At 58.4% G+C, this 20,628-nt stretch overlaps 1 protein-coding gene and 1 long non-coding RNA gene across 5 annotated transcripts in view; both read left to right on the plus strand.

The window, feature by feature from the left end:
• Positions 1-1,096: 1,096 nt before the first annotated feature.
• Positions 1,097-11,107, plus strand: LOC123384329. Its single transcript, XR_006595248.1, has 2 exons — positions 1,097-1,334; positions 2,189-11,107. It is a non-coding gene; the product is annotated as an uncharacterized LOC123384329 (long non-coding RNA).
• Positions 11,108-12,990: 1,883 nt separating this feature from the next.
• The window catches only part of NOL4L (nucleolar protein 4 like), a 126,466-nt gene continuing 118,828 nt past the window's right edge, over positions 12,991-20,628 (plus strand). For all 4 annotated transcript variants that reach the window (XM_023251347.2, XM_045053758.1, XM_045053763.1 and 1 more), the window contains exon 1: positions 12,991-13,326. In XM_023251347.2, the coding sequence (XP_023107115.1) occupies positions 13,006-13,326 (321 nt within the window). In that variant the 5' untranslated portion in view covers positions 12,991-13,005. The remainder of the gene's footprint in view (positions 13,327-20,628) is intronic.

Consider the following 20,628-nt stretch of genomic DNA (forward strand, 5'->3'; position numbering starts at 1 on the left):
GGAGGCAGGGAAAGACTCCTTACCCCGACAGCCTCAACCCAGGAGGCCCAGGTCTTCCCCTGGCCGAGTGTCCCCAGCACCCAGTTTCACTTCCCAAAACACAGACCTATTTTGGATCCTGCTGACTTCCTTTCTCACTCATGGCCGTTCAGGCTCCGAGGACTGGGCAACCGTAGAATGGACCCGGTGCCCCCGGGCCTTTCCCAATGCCCCTCTTACACCACCGCGCTGGAACCTTCTCCCTACCGGGCGCCCTGGCTCCTCGGGGAGGGCATCGACCGCAGGGGGCTGGCAGGAGCCGCTCCCCCCCACCAAGCCCCAAGCCCGCTCCCTCCAGGCCCCCGGCTCAGCCTGAGCTGTCCGGGTCCAAGTCCCAGCCCCACTGTGTCCGGACCCTGCGGCCTCAGGCAGATCATTGCCTTCCCCGAACCCCCCGTTTCCTCCTCCGTGCTAGGAAATTGAGGCAGCCCCCCATGTCGGTAGAACCGAGCGAGAGTCCGCCTAATTTAGCAGCTGTTGTGGCCCAGACACCACCCTCGGCACCGGTGATTCCAAGACCCTCGCCCTGGGGAAGCGGAAGCCCTTCTGGGGGGTGAGGCGGTCAGGGGCGGAGACTGAGCAATGGGATAGGCCAAGTACGTGGTGTCTTAGAAAGCGAGGTGAATTGGGGCGCCTGGGTGGTGTAGTTGGTTAGGTGTGGTGGTTTCCGCTGGTTACCGAAACTGACGATGGTCAGTTACCGCACTGACCATGCGGAGCCTGCTTGGGATTCTCTCTCTCTCCCTCTCTCTCTGCCCCTCCCCCACTTGTGCTCTCGCTTTCCCTCTCTCAAAAGTAAATAACTAAGAATTTTAAAGAGCCAGGTGAGTTACCGAGAAAACGAAGGTGAGAAAGGGATGTATGTGTGTTGGGAGGAGGGGTGTCATTTTATTTTTTTTAACTTTTATTTATTTATTTTATTTGAGAGAGAGAGAGTGTGAGCGGGGGAGAGGGGCAGAGGGAGAGAGAGAGAGAATCGTAAGCAGGCTCCATGCTGAGCGTGGAGACTGACTCGGGGCTCGATCCCACCACCCCGGGATCATGACCTGAGCCTAAATCAAGAGTCGGCTCAACCGACTGAGCCTCCCAGGTGCCACAGGAGTTGTCATTTTAAGTAGGGCGGAAGGAGACCTCCCGAGAAGGTGACATCTGATGGCCTGGGGGAGTGACAGAGCTGGCTGTCCTGCAGAACCCCGGGAAGGGCATTCCAGGCAGAGGGCACAGCACGTGCAAATACCTGAGGCACGAATACCACCTCGGCGAGGAGGAGAGAGCGCTGCAGCAGAGGAGAGAGGGTGAGAGCCTTTGGAGCAGGGGAGGGACGGTTTGCTTCCCGCTGCCTTTGGAAGGTACACAGAGGTACACTGTGGGCCAGTGTGGGGGCAGGAAAAGGTGGGGGCAGCCATCCTGGTGGGGCCGGGGGTGGCAGTAGGGCCGGGAGAAGCGGTCAGATTCTGGTTCTGTTTTGAAGGTGGAGCCAAAGGGATTTGCTGCCGGGTCAGGTGGCAGTGAGAGAGAGGGGAGGGGGGAGGGTAAAGGTGACTCCAAGTTTTCTGGCTGAGCAGTGGGAAGAATGGAGTTGGGGAGTGCTAAAGTGAGGAGGCAGTGGGAGGGACAGATGCGGAGAGGAAATGGGGAGCTTGGAGTGGCGATAGGGGGTCAGCAGGTGGGCAAGCAGGTCTAGAGGTCAGGAACAGGAGCAGGCTGAGTGCAGTGGCCGTGTCTGCCTCCCAGGCCTCCCTGTTCCCCTCCTGTCCTCCTGCAGGCCAGCCCACAGATAGACCTTTCCAGTCCCATAACTTCCCACTGTTGTGGCCTAGAGCCCAAACCCCTAGCCCGGCCAAACTTCAGCTTCATCTCCTTTCAGCCTGTTGGCCTCGTTCATATTTTGTGCCAGCCACAGGGCCTTTGTACTTACCCTGCCGCGCCTTACCTGCCGCGTGGCCCTAGGCTCATCCTTTTTCTGGGCCTAAGTTTCTCCATCTATAAAAGGGGGAGCTTGGACTCCTTGAGCCCTAATGCGGGTCCTTAAGTTTGGAACTTTTAGGGCCACAGAGAAGCTACCCTTCTTCACACTGTTTATGCCTGGTGAGACCTTGGGCAAGATGCTGCATGTTCCCCACCCCCCTCCATCTTACCTGCCTTCCAGGGTCTGTCACACGTGCTGGCTGCTGAAGGAAGGACACGTAGGCCCTGGGATCCCATCCCTGGAGGAGTCACATATCGGACAGACCTGTGTGGCCTGCGGCAAGACCTTCCCCACTCAGAGCCTCGGTTTTCTCACCTGCAGAATGGTGCTCGTGGTTGCTGGGGGGTCTGGAGACAGCAGAGTGCCCAGCGCACTGCAGGTTCAACAGGCACTCACTAAGCGCTGGCCCAGGGCCCAGCCAGCTGCCCTGATAGTGGGGGTGAGAGACCCAGCCCTACCCTCACAGAGCTTGCCCAGCGGGCACTAGGCAAATGGTGTGATTACCAAATAGGACACACCCAGGGTCCCACCCCAGGGGACGTGGGGGGCTCAAGCTGCACACTCGACCAGCACCCGCTGACCGGGTTCTCCTCGGCCTGCAAGGCTGGGCCCCGGGCCTCCCTCAAGGACTCCACCCAGGCTGACAGCTCGGAGGATGAGTTGGACTTAATTCGGTGAACTCATGGCAAGAGGGGCAGGGTTTGGGCAACATGTCCAGCATCACATGGCTCGTAAGAGGGGCCTGAGCTCATTCCCGAGGCTCTGGTAAAGTCAAGGAAGCAAAGGAAGTCGGTGTATCTGCAACGTCCAGTGATGCCTGTTGAGGGAGATGGGAGAGCAGGGGGTCAGACCTTTCTGGGTCAGTCATGGATTTCACGGTTTCAGGACAGAAGTGACCTCAGAAACCACCCAAACTCCTCATGATACAGAGGGGGGAAACTGAGATTCAGTTGGGTAAAGGACATGGGCAAGGTCAAAGCAAGTTGGGGGCAGACCCAGGGTTGGAACCTGGACTTTCTAACATGTGCCCATGGCTCTTTTTTTTTTTTTTTTTAATGTTTATTTATTTATTTTGAGAGAAAGAGTAAGCACAGGCATGAGCAGGGGAGGAGCAGAGAGAGAGGAGAGAGAGAATCCCAAACAGGCCCCACACTGTCAGTGCAGAGCCTGATGTGGGGCTCAATCCCATGAACCCAACTGGGAGATCATGACCTGAACCAAAATCAAGAGTCAGACGTTTAACTGACTGAGCCACCCAGGAGCCCCTGCCCATGACTCTTTCTGCATCTGGTGAGTATCCCAAGAGAAGAGGGAGAATATAAAATGTTAAATTAGCACCTACTATGTCACACACACACACACACACACACACACACACACACACTCTTCACCAGTAGGTCCCTGGGCCTTAGGCCAGGGCCGGCCATAGCCCTGGGAATCGCTTCCAAACAAGAAAGGAAAAGGAACCTAGAAGGTCGTTTGCTCCAGCCTCCTGCCACTGGCCTCAAGGCCTCATCCCACTGTCTCAACTGAAATCCTCTGTAGTGAGCAGAAATTATAACCCCCATCTTGTTATGAGCAAGCCAAGAGGAGAAAATGAAGCACTGACCTAAACTCCCACAGCGAGCATCGGTTAAAGCTGTCTTGACTCCTAGTTTAGTGCTCTTTCCAAGGTCATGCACAGCCCAGGTTTGAGCTAGCTGGCAGGAGGAAGTCCTTCCTGCTGTCTAACTGAAACCCCTCCTGCTTTACCGTGCCAGCTTTCCTTTGTTTGGACGCCTGAAGAAGTGGAGAAGCACCAACATCCACCTCATGGTCCTTGACTATTACTGTGGAGGGGACTGAGCTGGGCGTAGGAGACTCAGGGACACCTCCCCCTCCCCGCCATGAATCTGAATGCAGGAGCTCATTTGCTGGATGGGGTGGGGGAGGTAGACAGGCCATTTGCTATTAGGGCCTTTCCTCCAGGGGAAGGTTCTGGGAAAACTCTGGAAAGAATTCCTTGGGGAAGAAGTCCTTCTGGATCACCCCAAGGACACACACGCTCCCCAGGACGCAGCCGCCCGGGAACTGAGCTCGCGGCCAGCAACCAGCAGAACCCAAGGCCTCAGATCCACCCCCGTGGCCAGAGGCGGCCTTGCGTTTCCTCCACACACATGCCTGTTCGACTTGCTTGTCAGAAACCACTCAACAAAATCCAATTTATGGAGCCAATATGAAGTGGGGGAAAATTCCTCTAAACAAAAAAATGTCTTTTTTCAAATCAGGGAGGAGGAAAGCCCGGCAGTTGGACATCCGGGTGAGTAGGCCCGGTGCTAAGATCCGGATTCCGAACCCTGCGGAGGGGAGCTGAGTCGGGACGTAGCATTTACTTGGGTTTCTCCAGAGAGACCCACGGCTCCCCCAAGATGTCAGGGCTCAGTGTGCCCAGTACTTCCGGAGAAAGCTGAGCTCATAGGGATGCTGGTGGCGATTTACTGAGGGCCTACTGTGGGCCGGCCCCTGTGCTAAGTGCTTCTATGTGGATTACTTCGCCTGAACCCTCACAGCAACCCCATGAGGTAGGTGCTGTTACTGTCAACACCCCACGATGAGGAGATCAAAGCTCAGGGAAGTTAAGCCATTTGGCCAAGGGCACACAGCTCGGGAGAGGGGGTACAAGACTTAAATGCAGGCAGTCTGGCTCCAGGGACCCCCACTCTTAACATTTCGCTACAAAGTGACTTGCACCTAGCGGGGGCCTGAGACGTAAAGGAGAGAGATACAGAGGCGCACGGGAGAGAGCACGGGCTGAGGCAGCAGGGGGCTGGGCCCCAGGCCCAGTTCTGCTGTCAACCGCCCAGATGAGTCCTTGTCCCTCTCTTGTCCCTTGTCATTCCTGAAAGGCCGCAACTGGGTAAGGTGATCCCAAGCTGGCACCCAGGCTCCCAGTGCCCATTAGCACATGAAAGGTTCTGAGAAGTCCCGAAGTAAAGAAAAGCCAGTGAGTGCTTAACTGGAAGACCTGACCAGCAAAAATCGTCACCTAATGATTCATAACCTTGAGTTGAACTCCTATCAGTAAGTTGGTAAGTTGACAACTATTCACGGGCCCTTTGGAAGGTAAGTGAACAAGACATGATCCTGCCTTTGAGGTGCTTCTTCTCTGGAGAGAAGGTAGCCAAGTGGAAGACAGTGACCACACGGTGTGGCCATTGCTCTGAAGGAGACCGGTCAGGGAGCCTGAAGCACCGGGCAGGGGAAGAGGCATCTTGCCCCGCCTGAGGGTCAAGGGAAGTATGGCAGAGAAGTTCACGGTCAAATAGGGTTTTAAAGGACGAGTAGGAGTTCTGCAGGAAGAGAATTAGAGAGGAAGGGCAGCCCCAGGGGTAGGAACAGCACATGTACAAGTCAGTCGTGTGAAGGGTTCGTTGTTCCACAGGCTGGAAAATACGGCGTGGCTGGCAGAGAGGGGTGGGCTGGAATAGGAGCGTGAAAGGCCTTGAATGCTAAGCCAAGGAGTTCAGATTGTATTCTGGGGGAATAATAGAGGCCATAACTGAGAGGAGCAACCTTTTGGATTGGGGTGGAAGGGAAAACCTACAGGCCAGGAGTCCAGTGAGGAAGCTGGTTCTGCTGTCTGGGCCAGACCAGAGGAGGCCCAAACTGCATTGAACAGACAGCACATCTGACCAGGATCTTTGGTTTGCAAGAAATCCAGCACAAGGAGACCTAGGTGAAAATGAAAAGGGCCTTCAAGCATGACTGAATCCAGGGGCTCGAATGATATTGTCAGAAATCCGGCCACAGTCACATCGGTCCGGGGGATGGGATTTTTTTCGTGGCCAGTGTTCAGGTCAGTCATGCTCCAGCTACATGCTCTGAATATGGGGCAGGGGCAGTTTCTCGAAGGAACTTCGGATGACCGGCAGCAGGGTGTTGCCAGGCAGGTGAAAGCAATAGCTGGCCGCTGTGGGTGGCGACTGTTGCGGCTTTTGGTGGGGGATGGGCCCTTGCCCAGCCCTGCCTCTGAGGCTGAGGCACGCAGCTGAGGGCTGGGGTGGTCAGGGTGGGCTCCATGGAGGAAAGGGGCCTGGAAGGGAGACTTGCACAGTGAGAAGGACTGGGGCAGGTAGAGTGGGCACTCTGGGAGGAAGGATCCTGGGAGAACAAAGCTACGGAGGTGAGAGTGAGCAGGATGTTCCGGAACCGGTGAGCACGGCAGGCCCAGAGGGCTGATGAAAGGGGGTGGAGGGACGTCAGAGGTGCTTCTACGCCAGGCCCCCTCTGGCCTAACTGGACAGCCTCCTTGGATACACAGGTCGGGGCGAAACAGTGGCTTCATTGCTCAGTAGCTTCCCATGGCTCCCTATGGCCCAACCATGAGGAATTTAAGGCCCCGGCGTGCCCATTGCCCCCTCATGGGGCACGCATGGTCATCCGGAGGGCCATGCCAACCACACTCCAAACACACCGTTCCCCTTCCACCTTTAAGCCTTTGCTCTGGATGTTTCCCTGCCCTGAAACACATCCCCTGTTTGGTATTTCCACCCATCCTCTGACAGCCAGCTAGAGGAACAGGCCTCCCCTCCTTTCTCACTTTTGAACTCCCAGAGCTCTTTCTTTGGGTTTTTTGGGTTTGTTTTTTACATGCCCCTTAGCCCAGCCAGCCTGGTGGGGGCAGGGTGGCAAGTCACATGCACCTGGGCCTTGGATGCTGGTCAGATCTGGGTTCAAATTCTCCCTGCGTCACTCACTAGCTGTGTGACCTTGAACACATCATTTGACCTCTCCTTGAAGACCTTTTCTGACCTATAAAATGTGAACAAGGCATTACATGAGGCTTAAATGTGGTTATATGTAAAAAGTTCCTGGCACATGGTCTCTCATGCAGCCCTCACTACTGTTTCGTCATTGCTCAGATTATGAATTATGTCCCTCTCCTCCTCTATGAGCTCAGGCCAGCCAGGGACTACACCTGGATTTTTTCCCAGTCCCCCGGGGTCTGGCACATCGTAGGGGGCTTGTAAGGGCTAATCTATCCGCTTTCCTGGGCCGTGCAGATCCGTTCCCCCCATCCTGCTTCACCTGGCTGAGGCTGGGGGGAGGCCCCGGGGGCCCCACACCTGCTCCCTGAGGCTGACCCGGCAAGCTACTAGGTGCCAGCATCGAGCATCAATAAATTACCGGCAAGTTCAAGTGACGGGACAGATCCAGTGTCAGCTTCCTCTGTGTCATGCAGGAAGGCTCAGGCCCAGGGGATCCCCCTCCATGAGCCTCTCCCGCCAAGGGCGCCAGCAGAAAAACAGAATTGCTCACAGGGCACCTACTGTGCGCCAGGCCCCATCTGGGAGCTTTGCACCGCATTTGATTGGCGCCTCACAATGATTCTGCAAAGCAGGTGCTAGCTGCATTTTACACACGCGGAAACTGAGGCTTGATGAAGGGAGGCGATTGGCAAAAGACACAATTAATAACAGAAAGAAAAGCCCCCTTCCTTTCTAATTCGACATAAATCTTGGATCTCATTTCAATTTTTAGTTACAATACACACACGCGCGCACACACACACACTTGGGGTTTCTTCATTCATTTATTCAACAGCTATTTATTGAACACCTACTATGTGCCAGGCCATTCCGGACTTGGAGATACTGCAGTCAAGACAGAATCCCTGCCCTCTGGGAACATACATTCCAGTACTGAGATGAACAGAGACATATACTGTTGGAATGAAATATACTGAACGGAGACATATACTGTTGGAAACAAATACATATACTGGAAGGTGGTGCTGAGTCTTGGAAGGTGAATAAAGCAGGGCAGGAAGATAGAATCACTGGGGGACTATTTCGAAAAGGGCTTTCAAGGTGGGCTTCTCTGGGGAGGTGACATTTGAATGAAATTCCTTGTCTCTTTATGCTTTCGTTTCTGGAAAAGGGAGACACTGGACTCCAAAGGTTTTCAAACTCTGTGAGGTGGACAGAATGTTTTCCCACTCGGTTGTGTTTCCACAGGCACCGTGCCATGGGCCATTGTAGATGTGGAGACACTTTTCCCCCTCCTCTTCTCTTTACCCCGAGTGCTTCTGTCCAAGGAGCCCTCAGGCAGGGCTTCTCAGAGATGCTCGGCCGAGCCCCCCTACCATATGTTCTCGGGGCACCTTTTTGTTTTCTAATTCTCAACCCATTTGTCACAATCTTTGGAAAGTCAGCTCTTCCCTGGGCTTCATGAGGGCTGGGGCCAGGTCCACCTCGTGTATCCCAGCACTAGGCGTGGCATCCGACACAGAGGGCACTCAAAACATAAATAAACATAAATATAACATAAGCATAAATAAATGGCAAACAGACATAGTCACGCTAGGAGCTAATACTTATCGAGGGCTTATTCTCCCAATAGGCCTGTGAGTCAGGGGTAACTTTTATCCCCACTTTACCAGCGTTGCAAACTGAGGCTTAGAGCAAGGAACCCACGTCAGGTCACTGAGCAGCAGAGCGTGCCGGGAGGAGACACTAAATGCTGCTAGACTTACTGGTTAAGAGGGAGGCAGTGTAGTATGGTGAAAAATGCCATCAACTTTGATCCGAGGTGTGCATTTTTAGGACCAGCCCATTTGCTCTTTCATTCATTCACTTTTAAAAAACTTATTCAGTGATTGTTAAACCTCAGCTCCTGTGCTGGGCACTGGTAGGTACAGGAAACCAGGTAAATGTGAAATTGTGTGGTCAGAGCCCGCATGGGGAAAGCCCAGGGGTCGGAGGGTGAGGAACCGTGGCGGTCCCTGAGCCAAACTGAGGGGTCAGGAAGCCTTTCTGGGTGAGGTGGCCCTGGAACAGCAGGGGGGTGTGCCCAGGCAGACTACGGGGGGCCAGGGGGAAGCAAGGGACCACCTCACCTCTGAGTTGTAGGCATTCCCACCCCATCACCTTCCCCCCTCCACCCGCCGCACTCTCCCCTTCTCCCTCCCCCCACCATTCCCAGGCCCAGAGTCAGAGCTCAGTGAAATACAGGTGATCTGGCCAAATCAGGTAAAGGCTATGCCTGTGGCCCTGAGCCTCTTCCCCTCTGTGGGACTCAGTTTACCCATCTGTAAAAGGCAGAGTTTGTATTATATACTCTCTACAGACCCTTCATCGGTGGCCTCTTGTGATCCAGGATAGTACTGTCAGCATTAAAGAAAAACTCCAGGGGATCTACTGACCTATGATTAATGGGACAGCCTACTTTGTCCTTTTGGCAGGTGGCTGGAATGTGAAGAAAAGAGGAGCAGTTGTCCCCTAGGACCATGACCGTCCCCCTCCCTGAGATGGACATTGTGAGAAGCGTACCTCCCCCCCCCCCACCCCGCCACCCCCAGCATGCTCTGGGGCAGGACCTCTGCTAAAGGATGCCACTGACATGAACAGGCTAGAAGTCCAGGGATCCGTTTCAGCAGAAGGGGCTTTGCTTTGGGCTCATTCTTCTGCTCGGCCACCTCTACTTTTTTACCGGTACTTTTTTGGGGCATGAGGCTGAGATGTGCCTAGTATAGAGTAAGCTGACACATGGGAGGAGAGGGCAAGGCCTCTGACCTCCAGGCACCTTGATCACAGACCGTTGGGCTGCCCTCCACTCCTCACTCCACCTCTGCTCCTCAGTCTCTCCCTTCTTTACAACTCACCAGTGGCTTTGCATCACGTTTAGAATGCAATCCAGAGTCTAGGGTCTCCTGCCTCCTCATTCACTTCACTCTAGCCACCCTGGCCTTCTTTCAGCTTCTAGAAAATGCCAATATCTTTCCCACCTCAAGGCCTTTGCACATGCTATTCCCTCTGCCTGGAATGCTCTTCCCTCAGAACACAGCCTAGATGGTTCCTTGTCATTTAAGTCACTGTTCAAATATACCACCTCAGAGGGGCCTTCCCTGATCCCCTAAGGAAAGCCGTCCCTTGTGTCCATTTGTTATCACAGCTCCCTATTTCATTCAAGGCCCTTTCCTCAAGCTGTAATTATTTTTTTAAAGATTTTCTTCTTTAATTTTTTAAAAGGAATCTCTATTCCCAAAGTGGGGCTCAAACTCACAACCCGGAGATCAAGAGCTGAATGCTCTACTGACTGAGCCAGGCAGGTGCACCCCCCAAAGCTGTCATTATTGATGGCTGATCTGTTCAGTGGCCATCTTCCCCACCCATTAGTGTGCTTCACAAGGGCAAGGACCTTCAGAATCCCCTGGCTAGATCCCCAGCACCTGGTGTATAATGACTGCTCAAGAGATGTTTGTTGAATGAATGAAACACAAAAAGTATCAACAATCCCCATTTTCCTCCTTGAACACTTTGCAACCGTATGAAGGAGAAAATGGCATTTATTGGGCACCTGTTATATACCAGGCGCTCTCATGTATGCGATTACATCAACGACACCCACGCCATTAAATAGGTGATGAAGTTGATGCAGTTGGGGTTCAGTGAAGGGTGGACTGATGGGCTTATTCAGTTGGGAAGCAGCCACCTGGGACCCGTGGACATGAAGAATGCCCTGGAAAAGAGCGGTCAGGGTCCCATCCCAAGTCTGTTTGACTCTACCCGAAGCCCGTGTTCTTTCCACTGTGCTGCATCTTCTGCCACAGTAGAACCCAGCCCAAGATTGGTAAGCAGGTTTCTAGGTTCTGAAAGGCAGGCAAAGACCCAGATTTCATGGACAGGTGGTCTGGCTTAGTGGCTACTCAACTGGGTCTTGGAACTGAAGAGAGAGACCTGGGCTCCAATGGGGGGCCCCACCACCTAGGCACCAAGGCACCCTTGCTGAGGGTGGTCATTCACAACGCTAAGTGAGGGCACTTTTCCTCTCCGGAAGGAAGTCAGCTGTGAGGGTAAGTGTCCACGGCTATATTGGAAAAGTCAGGGCGTGGGGCTTCCAAGTCATGCAGAAGCATACCTCCGGGGCTGGGTGGCCTTTGGGTGGTGCCTTCCCCTCTCTGAGCCCCAGTAGTAATCTCCGAAAAATGGACACGCCAGCATGGAACCAAAAAGAGCTTTTGGGGAGATGAAGAAGAAAAATGACTGTGGAGTTGTTGGTGTATATAAAGTAACATGGAAATGTAAATTATCTAAAAATAAATCTTCTATGTGAAATGCAGTGCGAGGTTGGGACTTGGGAGACCTCTTCGGTTCTTTCAGCATTTTTTGGCACCAACTGTGTACCTGGTACTGTGCTAGGGCCTGGGCATAAAAGGATGAGTCAGACATGGGTCCTGTGCTGGACTGGAGCTCCCTGGTCTACTGGGAGAAGTGGGGTAGGCACATACATTGCGGGGGGTTCCTCCCAGTGGGATGACGGGTGGGAGACTTCATGTGGGGTGTGGTAGCAGGAGACAGACAGCCCTGGGCTGCAACCTTCCCCTGCATGACCTTGAACAGGTCAGGCTACCTCTCCAGGCCCTAGGCCTTCATCTGTAAAATGGGCCAATCCTCTCTGCCTCTGAGATGCCAGTACATGGCACACTGTAGGTTCCAGGGTGTGGGACCTTGGCTGGGGGTAGCCACTGGTTTCTATTAGAAGAAGAAAATGGCCCTGCACAGGTCACAGTCTGGGCCTCAGGTTTGAGTTGGTGACTTACAGGAGTGGCCTGGAAATACGGGGGTGGCTGCCAAGGAACACTAAGGAGAGAAACCAAGTAATTCCTCACAACCTGTTAGGAAAGGAGGGCAGAAATACTGGGGAATTGGCCTGGGCCTTTATTTGTGTTAGCGGTTTCATTAAGGGGGAGAGGGTCAGCTCTACCCCAAGGTCAGTCCTGCCCAGGGAGGAAGAGGATAGGGGACTACCTCAGTTTACTCAGCAAGAGCTGCTAGGTGCACGCATGAAAGCAGGGTGTCTTGGGAACGAATTTGTGGGTGTGCTGAGCGTGGCCTGAAGCCTTGGTGGAGCTGGCCTGAGTGAGGCCACGGGCCAATGTTGACGATTTTCCTGGGGCCTGGGGCTGTCCCAGAGCAGTGGGACTGCCAGAAGTAAGGCCGGCTAAACTTCGGGGGAATTCAGGGTGAGGGGAGAGGGAAGGAAGTTTGGGGGCCCCAAAGGGCGGCGGTTCGGGGTTCCCCAGGGGGAACACTGCTCTTCTGGCGCCGGGCTCGCACCGGAGAAATCAGGCCAGTTGCGGGAGGGAGGGAAGGGCGCCTGCCCGGTACCGCCCGCGCTGGACTAAAATCGGGCGGGGCCGCCCGGGGAGGCAGGGACGCGTGTGGCCAGGCGGGGTCTGCGCCCTACTCCCTGCGAGACCGCCGGGTCCGGGCGGAGCGCGGCCTGCGAGGCTCCCGGCCAGGCCCGGACAGAGGAACTCGGTCCCTGGGCTGGGCACTGCGCGCCTGCGGCTCCTGCCCTCTCCGCGGCTACGGGCGCGGCGGCCCCGGCGCCCCCAGGGGCCGGGCCGGGGCGGGGTCTGGGCCCCGCGGGCGGGCGCGGGAGGGAGGGGGGGGGACGGCGGCGAAGGCTGCGACGCTCTAACAGGTGGGATCCCGCGGCGTGGTGGAGGCGGGCGCGGGAGGAGGAGGAGGAGGAAGAGCAGCGGCAGCGGGAGCCTGAGCAGGAGCAGGATGAGCCGCGCGAGCTGACAGCCGCCGCCGCCGCCGCCGCCCGCGCCCAGGCTCGGTCTCGCTCCCCGCGCCCGGAGCCGCTCCCCGCCTCCCGCCTCCCCCGGCCGCCCGCGGGGCGGCCCGCCCCCTCTGCACCTCCGGGCCCGGAGCTGCCTCCATCGCTCCCGCATCCCGGCCGGGGGGGAGGAGGAGGCGGAGCAGGAGGCGAGCCGGAGCCGCCGCCGCCAACGCCGCCGCTGCCGCCGCCCGAGCAGGACAGAGCGCGCCGCAGCCCCGCGCGTCCGGCCGCCGCCCGTGCCCATCAAGCAGCCGCGCCGGAGCCACACCGCGGGACAGCCCGGGCCGCGGCGCGCCCCGGCCCGGCCCGGCCCAGCCCAGCCCAGTCCCGGCACCGGGCGGCCCGGCGGCCGGCCCGCCCCCGAGGGCGCCGGGCGCGGCGGGAGGATGCCGAAGCCGACGCTGCTGCTGCGCGGGGGCTGGGAGCGCGAGCGCAGCCCCGGGGACTCGGAGCTGGGCCGCCAGTTCCGGGACTGGTGCCTGCGCACCTACGGCGACTCGGCCAAAACCAAGACGGTGACACGCAGCAAATACCAGCGGATCGCCGAGGTCCTGCAGGGCGGCGGCGGGACCGGCGCGGGCAGCGGCCCGGCGGCCGGCGAGAAAGGCAAGTTCCAGTTCTGGGTGCGCTCCAAGGGCTTCCGCCTGGGCAGCGGCCGGGAACCCAAGATGGGCCAAGTGGTGTATGTGCCGGTCAAGACGGGCTCGGTGAGTGCGCGCGCGGCGGCCGCGGGCCGGTCCCGCCGCGGGGCTTGGGGCGGGCGGGGGCGGGGTGTGGGGGTGTGGATGTGTGTCCGAACGTGTGTCCCTGAGGTTGTCCGTGGGTCTGGCCCGCCCGGGGCGCACGCGTCTCTGCTCACCCGCCTGCCCCGGCCCGCCCAGGCAGCGCTCCGGGTTCGGGGCGTCCCTGCCCCCCTCTGCGCCGCTGCCCGGGCCGTGGCCCTGCCGAGCGGGCTGTCCCGGGCTGCTCACCCCAGCATGTTCCGTCCTCCCGTCCCCTCCCCCCGCCAGCAGGCGGCTGCTCCGAAGCCCGAGCCTCCCCCCAACCCCCCGCCCGCCCCGGGGCTGCCTGTCCCGGGCGCCTCGCGCTCCCGCCCCCGGGCCGGCTGGGCGGTGTGTGTGTGTGTGTGTGTGTGTGTGTGTGTGTGTGTGTGTGTGTGTGTGTGGAGGGTGGTGCTGCGGGAGGGGGGGCAGGGGCAGCCACGGGACGGGGAGTCCACTCGGCTCCCCAGCGCCAGGGTGGGGGGGGGCCCTCCAGGGCACTGTCTCCCAGACCCCACCCGGGGCTGGCCCGGGGAGGGGCGGCCCGAGCCGCAGCCTGGCGCAGGAGCAGCCTCGCGCGGGTGGGTGGGGCGCCCCCTCCGCCCCCCGGGCCCCTAGCTCCCCCCCTCCCTGGGACGGGGGCGGCCTGACCTATCCATCCCCTCCCCTCCCCCGTCCCCGGGGCCGGCCGGGTCCGGGCGGGGTGGCGTGGGGGAGGGGGCGGGGAACCGCAGCCGCCGGGAGGGAGGAGGCGGGCGGCCGGGCGGGGGCGTCCCCTCCGGCCCGGGGCGCCCTGGAGAGGGCGTGCGGCGCGGGCCCCGCGGCTCCCCCGCCGGGACCTCATTGTTCTGCAACGGGTGGGGGCTGGGGGGGGGGGCGGCTGCTCCCGGGGCGCTGCTGAGCTTTGAACTTTCCGTCGTGGAGACCCTCCATTAGTGCGTTCAGCCCCCGGCCCGGCCCGGCCCGGCCGGCCTCCCTCCCTGCCCCCCTCGCTCCCTCCCCGGCCTCTCCCGGCCCGAGCGAGCGAGCGAGCGGGGCCGCCCCGCGCCGGCCTCCCTCCCTCCCTCGCTCCCCCGCTCCCCCCTCTGTGCTCCTCCCCCGTCCGGCCCGCCCGCCCCGCGCTCAGCCCCGTCCCCGGCCGGAGCGGGCTCTTCACACACAATTGATTCGGTCGTTACGAAAAGTGCACTTGTCCCCTCCCCCTCCCCCTCCGGCGGCCGCCCGGGCCCGGCCCGCGGGGTGAGGGGGCCGCGAGGGAGGGAGGCGGGAGCCGGGGAGCGGATCCGGAGGCGCCTCCCCCCCGCGCCCAGGGGACGGGGCTGCAGGCCGCGGGGAGTGGGGAGCCGTGAGCGCGGAGGGCGGGCGGCCCATCTGCGAGGAGCGCTGATAACCGCGCCGCTGCCGCTGCGGCCGCCAGCAGCCCATCTGCGCCGCTGCCGCCTCCGGCCGGACCCGAAGCATGGGGCCGGGCCGAGGGGTGCGCCAGGGCGGGATTCCCGGAGGGGGAGGCTGGAGCAGTGTCCCACCCTGCGCGAGTCAGGGACCCCCCCCCCCCCCAGCCCCAATCAGTGCTCTCCCCCAAACCCGGGGAGTCTGGATCATTGTCCCCTCCCCTGATGGAGGCAGGGACACCCCCCCCCAGCCCAAATCAGTGCCCACCTTCCCTTAAGGGGAGTATGGGTCAGTGCCTTTCCCCAGTGTAGGTCGGTCTTCCCCACCCTGCCTTCCTTACCCCCTTGGGTTCTCCCCCATCTTGGGCTAGCGTCCCCAATCTAAGTGTGGTTTTTCCAGGTCAGTGGCCCACCAGGTGGTTGACTGGATCTGTGCCCCCTACCCTCCGACAGTGCCCTCAGCCATCCAGGCCAGTTAGCACCTCCTACCCCATCCTGGTTATCCCTCCCCAGGGAGCTGAGAGTCTTGGCTCAATCTTCTTAGCAGGCAGCAGGGTCCCCCACTCTACCCACTCCTGAAGTTGGGAGGCAGGTGACCCTCAGAGTTGGCAGCTGGCTCACTGCTTCTCTGCGTGGGTTTACCTCTTCCCTAGGGAGTGGGCATCCTGGGGCAGTCTCTCTATCCTCTTAGCGATACTGCTGTCTAGGCAGAGCAGGGGTGATTTCGAACCAACACACACACACACACACACACACACACACACACACACACACACACACCCATGCAGGCCACACGCAGAAATTCAGTGCTAGGCCTGGGTTCCGGGTCCTCGAAGTCCAGCTAGTCTCTTCAGACCCTTCATGAGGCCCATGCTGACCTGCCTTGTCTGCCCCTGGCATCAGGGGCCTCATGAGGCTCCACCCTGACTCCCAGACCAATAATAAGCCTTCCCCAAGGGACCACCTGCCTGGGAGGCAGGGAAAGGGGACCCAAGTCTCCCTGCCCAGGCTGGGGGGTGGGGTGGGGAGGGAGGGGGGACAACGAACACAGCAGAACAGACGTACCCTCCTCTGACAGCCTGCCCCTCCAGCTCCCTGTGCCTTCTTTCCTGGCCTGCTGGTCCCTAGAGAGCCTGTTAGTTACCTGCCGCTCGCCCAGCCAACTGGAGCCAGCCGCAGGAGATGCCCCTGGTCCTGCCACCCCCCTGTCTCCAAGCACCTTCCTGGGGCTCAGTTATTATTATTTTTATATTTCCATTTTTCTTTTCACTGATCTAAGAGGAACAAATCCTGCTGGGAATTCTGGGCCAGCCATGGCCTCTTCCTGGGAGAGGCTGAATGGGACCTTCTTTGAAAGGTGCAAAGGATATCCCCTACCTTCACTGGCCTACACACACACACACACACACACACACACACACACACACACAAAGTTGCCATTGCCATTGCCTCTGGTGGCAGTTGGGAGACATCCTGTAGTTTTGTCCTGGGTGGGTTTTTGTGAAGGTCATTGGGCCTTAAACCTTCGTCTGAGGCGTTTGTTCAGTGCCCACAGGCCTGGTATTGGGTATTGGGGCGGGCCAGACTCTGCCTGCTCCTGGGCGCCCAGCTGGTGGGGGAGGTGGGCATCTCGAACGATGTGATAAAGAAGCCCGCGCACGGAGCCACCAAGGGAGGGCGGACAGGCAGACCGATTTCAGGCAGGAGGGGGTGTGGGAGTTGGGTCGTCCAGCAGCTGAACAAGGGCCCCCGGCGCGGTGTGCGGTCCCAAGGGTGGCCATGGTATGTCATCTCTCTTCCATGTTGTTCTCTGGCTGCCCCCTCCCTGGGCCCCCTTTCCTCCTCCCACAGCCATATGCGGTGCTATGGTCGGGGCCCTTCCCTAGTCCCGGCCGGCCGGCCGCGGGTCGATGATCTGACACCACTTGTCCTGTCCCATCTGGCCCTGAGCTTTTCTGGGTGTGTGTGACAAAGGCTTAATCTGTCCGGACGGGCCCAGGGCGGAGAGGAGGGCGAGGGGAATTGCTCTGGGCCGGGGCCTCCTGCAGCTGGGGCCCGGGCGGGGGCGGGGCGGGGCGGGGGTCGAGCCAGAGCCGGGGCGCGGGGGAGAGGCAAGTTGGTCTTCAGTTTGCAGGTTGTCACAGGAAATAGAAGTGGAGGCGGAGGGCTGAGGGCTGAGGGGAGGAGGGCGGAGTCCTCCACCAGCGGCACGGGGCGCTCTTGGGGATAAGATCTTTTTATGACAAGAGCCAGCCGGGGCCTCCTGACTGGGCAGAGCCTGGTTAGGATTTATTATTTCTTGTGTTTGGCCTGCTCCAGCCTCCGTGCGCTGCCACGCAGGGGAAGCAAACCCCTTGGACGCGAGACCCTCTAAATTCGTTCCAGCGTCGACCACAAAGTGAACCGGCCCCTTTCCTTTTCCCCTGGTCTCTTTGAGTGGGGCTGTCCCTGGGGCCTGCAAGGGCCACAGGTTATGACTGGGGCAGGGCCCCGGGCCATCTGTCAACTCCCAGGACCTCCTTGGAGATAGATGTTCTCAGCTCAACTCTACCATTTTCCGGATGGGAAGACTGAGGCCTCGAGAGAGGCGGTTTCCATTGGTAGGGGGCAGGACTGGAATGCAGATTTCTGTGCTCCGCAGTGGGCGTTGTGGGCCCATCACAGGCCATGAATCCCCCCATTAGAGCCCCATTCCCCCGAGGGGAAACGCCAGCTTGCCAAACCCCACTGTCAACATTAGGCTTTTGCGAGCCGGACCCCAGGTGTTCCGCTGGCCAAATTGACTAATGGTGGTCTTTTCCCAGTTTGCAGACAACGTTCATTTAGTGGAGAGCGTTTTCTCAGTCTTCGGTCTTTCTCCCCAGAGCTTTTGTGTAAACCTTTGGCACCTGCGGCCACTGGTCTGGGCGGGAAATGGCCTCTGACTTCGCACAGTGTAATATACGCCATGACCTTCACTTGAATTCCTCGATGTTTCTTGCTTTTCTCCAAGTTATCACCACACTGACCATTTCTGCGTCACCTACTATGTGCCTGTCACTGTGCTGGGGTGCTGACACACACTAATTTGTCAGATTCCCAGGATGGCCCCCGGGGGTCAATGACATTATTTTTGCTATCCTTCAGATAAGTGAACTGAGGCTCAGCAAGGTTCAGAACTTCCTTAGCGCCATGCTGCTGACAGGGGCAGGCCCTGAGCTTGGGGACTGCTTGCACACATCTCCATTCTTACCTCATCTGAGGGGTCTTGCAGCCTGATTCATTGGAAAGCACAGGTCCCTTCGTGACAAGCTTTCAGTCCATTACACCTTAATCTGAATTATAGTTTATGAGAATCCCTCTGTTCAAGATGTCACAGGCTAGTGCTTGAGGCAGGACTGGCTCCACACGAGGTGTCAGGGGACTTTCTTGGGGCTCACTAGGACGGAGAAGGGGTGAGAAGAAGGGAGGAGGCCTGGGTCCTGGGGGACTTTTGAGGAGAAGGTTGACAATGGCATCTGGTGTGGGCCCTGTTCAGATTTCTCCTGAGTGTCAGAAGTGGGCAATTTTGTCAATTAAGCCTCGGTGATTTGGGCAAATGTGGTCTCAGGCACTCTGGGGGCTCATTTTGGAGCCTGGGTGATGCTGGAGGATCAGGCTCTGCTTTCCTGGGGTCTCCCCTCCAGGTCCTGGGTCACTCTCTGCTGGGCATAAGGACAGGATACCCCCTTCTTCCTTGGCTAAAACCTGGCATGGCCCCAAAGACTGCCTTCTTGTCCTGGGATGTCTGAAAGTCAGGAGGCCCATCTGGGACTCTAAAAATGCTACTGGAAAGACTGGGGGGTGGGCAGCCTGTGTCTGGGGCTGCCCAGGGACGAAGGTCAAGAGCGTGACTCAGCCCCAGGCCAACTTGGGCTTCTCCAAGCCAGCTCTCCACTTAGAGATTGTGGGATTGATTGAGTGTTGTGCACAGGTGCGTGTGTGCTCATGGGGTAGAGCATGTGTGTGCATGAGGAGGCTGTGTGTGTGTGTGTGTGTGTGACAGTGTGACTGTGTGGGTGTGAGTGTGCTTGTCCATGTGCAGGCTGGGGATGCTCGTGTGCCCAGGGCAGTGTGTGTGTGTGTGTGTGTGTGTGTGTGTGTGTGTGTGTGTGTACAGGTGGAGGGGAGACTGCGTGCTTGTGAGTGTGTGTGACCGTGGGCGTCTGTGTTGGCAGATGTGCAAGCACCTGGGGTGTGGGCATTGGCAGAGCACGAGCGTGAGTGTGTGCGTGCACACATGTTCAAGCTCCTGTGGAAGAAACCCCATCAGTCTGGCAGTGCAGTGCTGACAGGGGTGTCCTTCATCATAACAGAATCGGCCCAAGCTGCCGTCCTGGCCCCCACTGCCCCCGGAGTCTCAGCAGCTGCGGAAGTGAAGTGTGAGGGAGGCAGTGGACAGGAGAAATGATGCCTTGTCCCTGTCCCCATGACAGTGGCCAAGGCACCTCCCTGTTTCCAGCCTTCCTCAAGCACCGTGGAGGGTGGGTATGCCCTTCTGGGAGAGAGGGCTCAGCCTACTAGAACAAGGACTCCTGAGTCCACTTTCTGCCCCTACTCCACCCTGACATACGGGAGGGGAAGGGCCTGGGGTTTCAAGACCCAGGCCCCTGGATTCAGATACCAGCTCTGCCCTTTCACCAATTTGACCTTAGTTTTCTCATCTGCAAAATGGAGCTGATAATTCTGTCTCCCTCATAGCACTGGTATGAAGATTAATGCATGAATCAATGCAGAACCTGAAGAATGTGCATATCTTAGGAAATGTTAGGTGCTCTGTGATCTCACCGGGCCTCAGTTTCCTCATCCAGAAAATGGGGATGGTGATGAAAGACGTCATGGATATTAGATGGAACAGTGGAGATAAAGCAGCCAGCCAAATCCCTGTCACATAGTTGGTGGGCAGTAACTGTTAGTTCCCTGGAGATTGTATCTGAGTCATTTCTATGTCTCCAGTGCCGTTTGGGGTTGGTTAGTGTATTGAATTGCACAGAACACCAGAAGAGCCTTGATGAGGGGCATAGGCGTGGCACGAACCCCCAGGCCTGGGGACTTAAAAGCTCAGGGTCTCTCTGCTCTGGTCGGCTCCTGCCCTGCTCTGAGCCTCCGTTTCCCTAGTTATTACACAGGGATTGCTCTTTTGGTCCCTCCTGCCCCTGAGTCCCTTCCTGGTGCTGGGTGCTGGGTGCTGGGTCCCAGAGGTCAAGGAGAGGGGTGTAGAGGGGTGAGGGTGGGGACTCTACCAAGGCCTGTAGGCATCTCCCGGGTAGAAAGGTAGTAGGATGAGCATTCTGGAGGCCTTCTCCTTTCCACCCCCCATCCCCACCCCTGCTCCCATCCTGTTCGACTTGGGTCGGCTCTGGGATCTTAGAACACAGTGAGGCTGCTTGGGCAGGGGTCTGAGCACATCTCCTGGGTTTTCTAGCCCCTGCCATGTGCCAGATACTTTATTTCACTTAATTGTCCCTAGACTCTGTGAAGTGGGTGAGAACCTGACATCAGGGAGGCCAGGGAACGTTCCGAGTCCCTCTGTGAGGCAGTGGCAGGGCTTGGGTTCCATGGCTATCCGACCCTAAAAGCTACAGGGCGTGGAGGCAGGGGTCCACAGGGGCCGTAGCTCTCCACCTCTCTGCACCCCAGGCTCATGGTGCCCCCTCGTCTGATGGCAAGCCACAAAAGCTTCTCAGAGCTCGAGGCATCCCCCCACCTGCCCAGACCCAGCCTAGTGGGAGACAGATGGCACCCCTCCCTTCCCCGCTGGCTTCCCCACCCCCTCACCTCAACTGTTGCTCCAGACCCGACCCTTCTCCCCACGAAGTCATCCACTCCCTCAGCATGC

The sequence above is a fragment of the Felis catus genome, chromosome A3 (genome assembly GCF_018350175.1).
Source record: "Felis catus isolate Fca126 chromosome A3, F.catus_Fca126_mat1.0, whole genome shotgun sequence".
NCBI lineage: Eukaryota > Metazoa > Chordata > Mammalia > Carnivora > Felidae > Felis > Felis catus.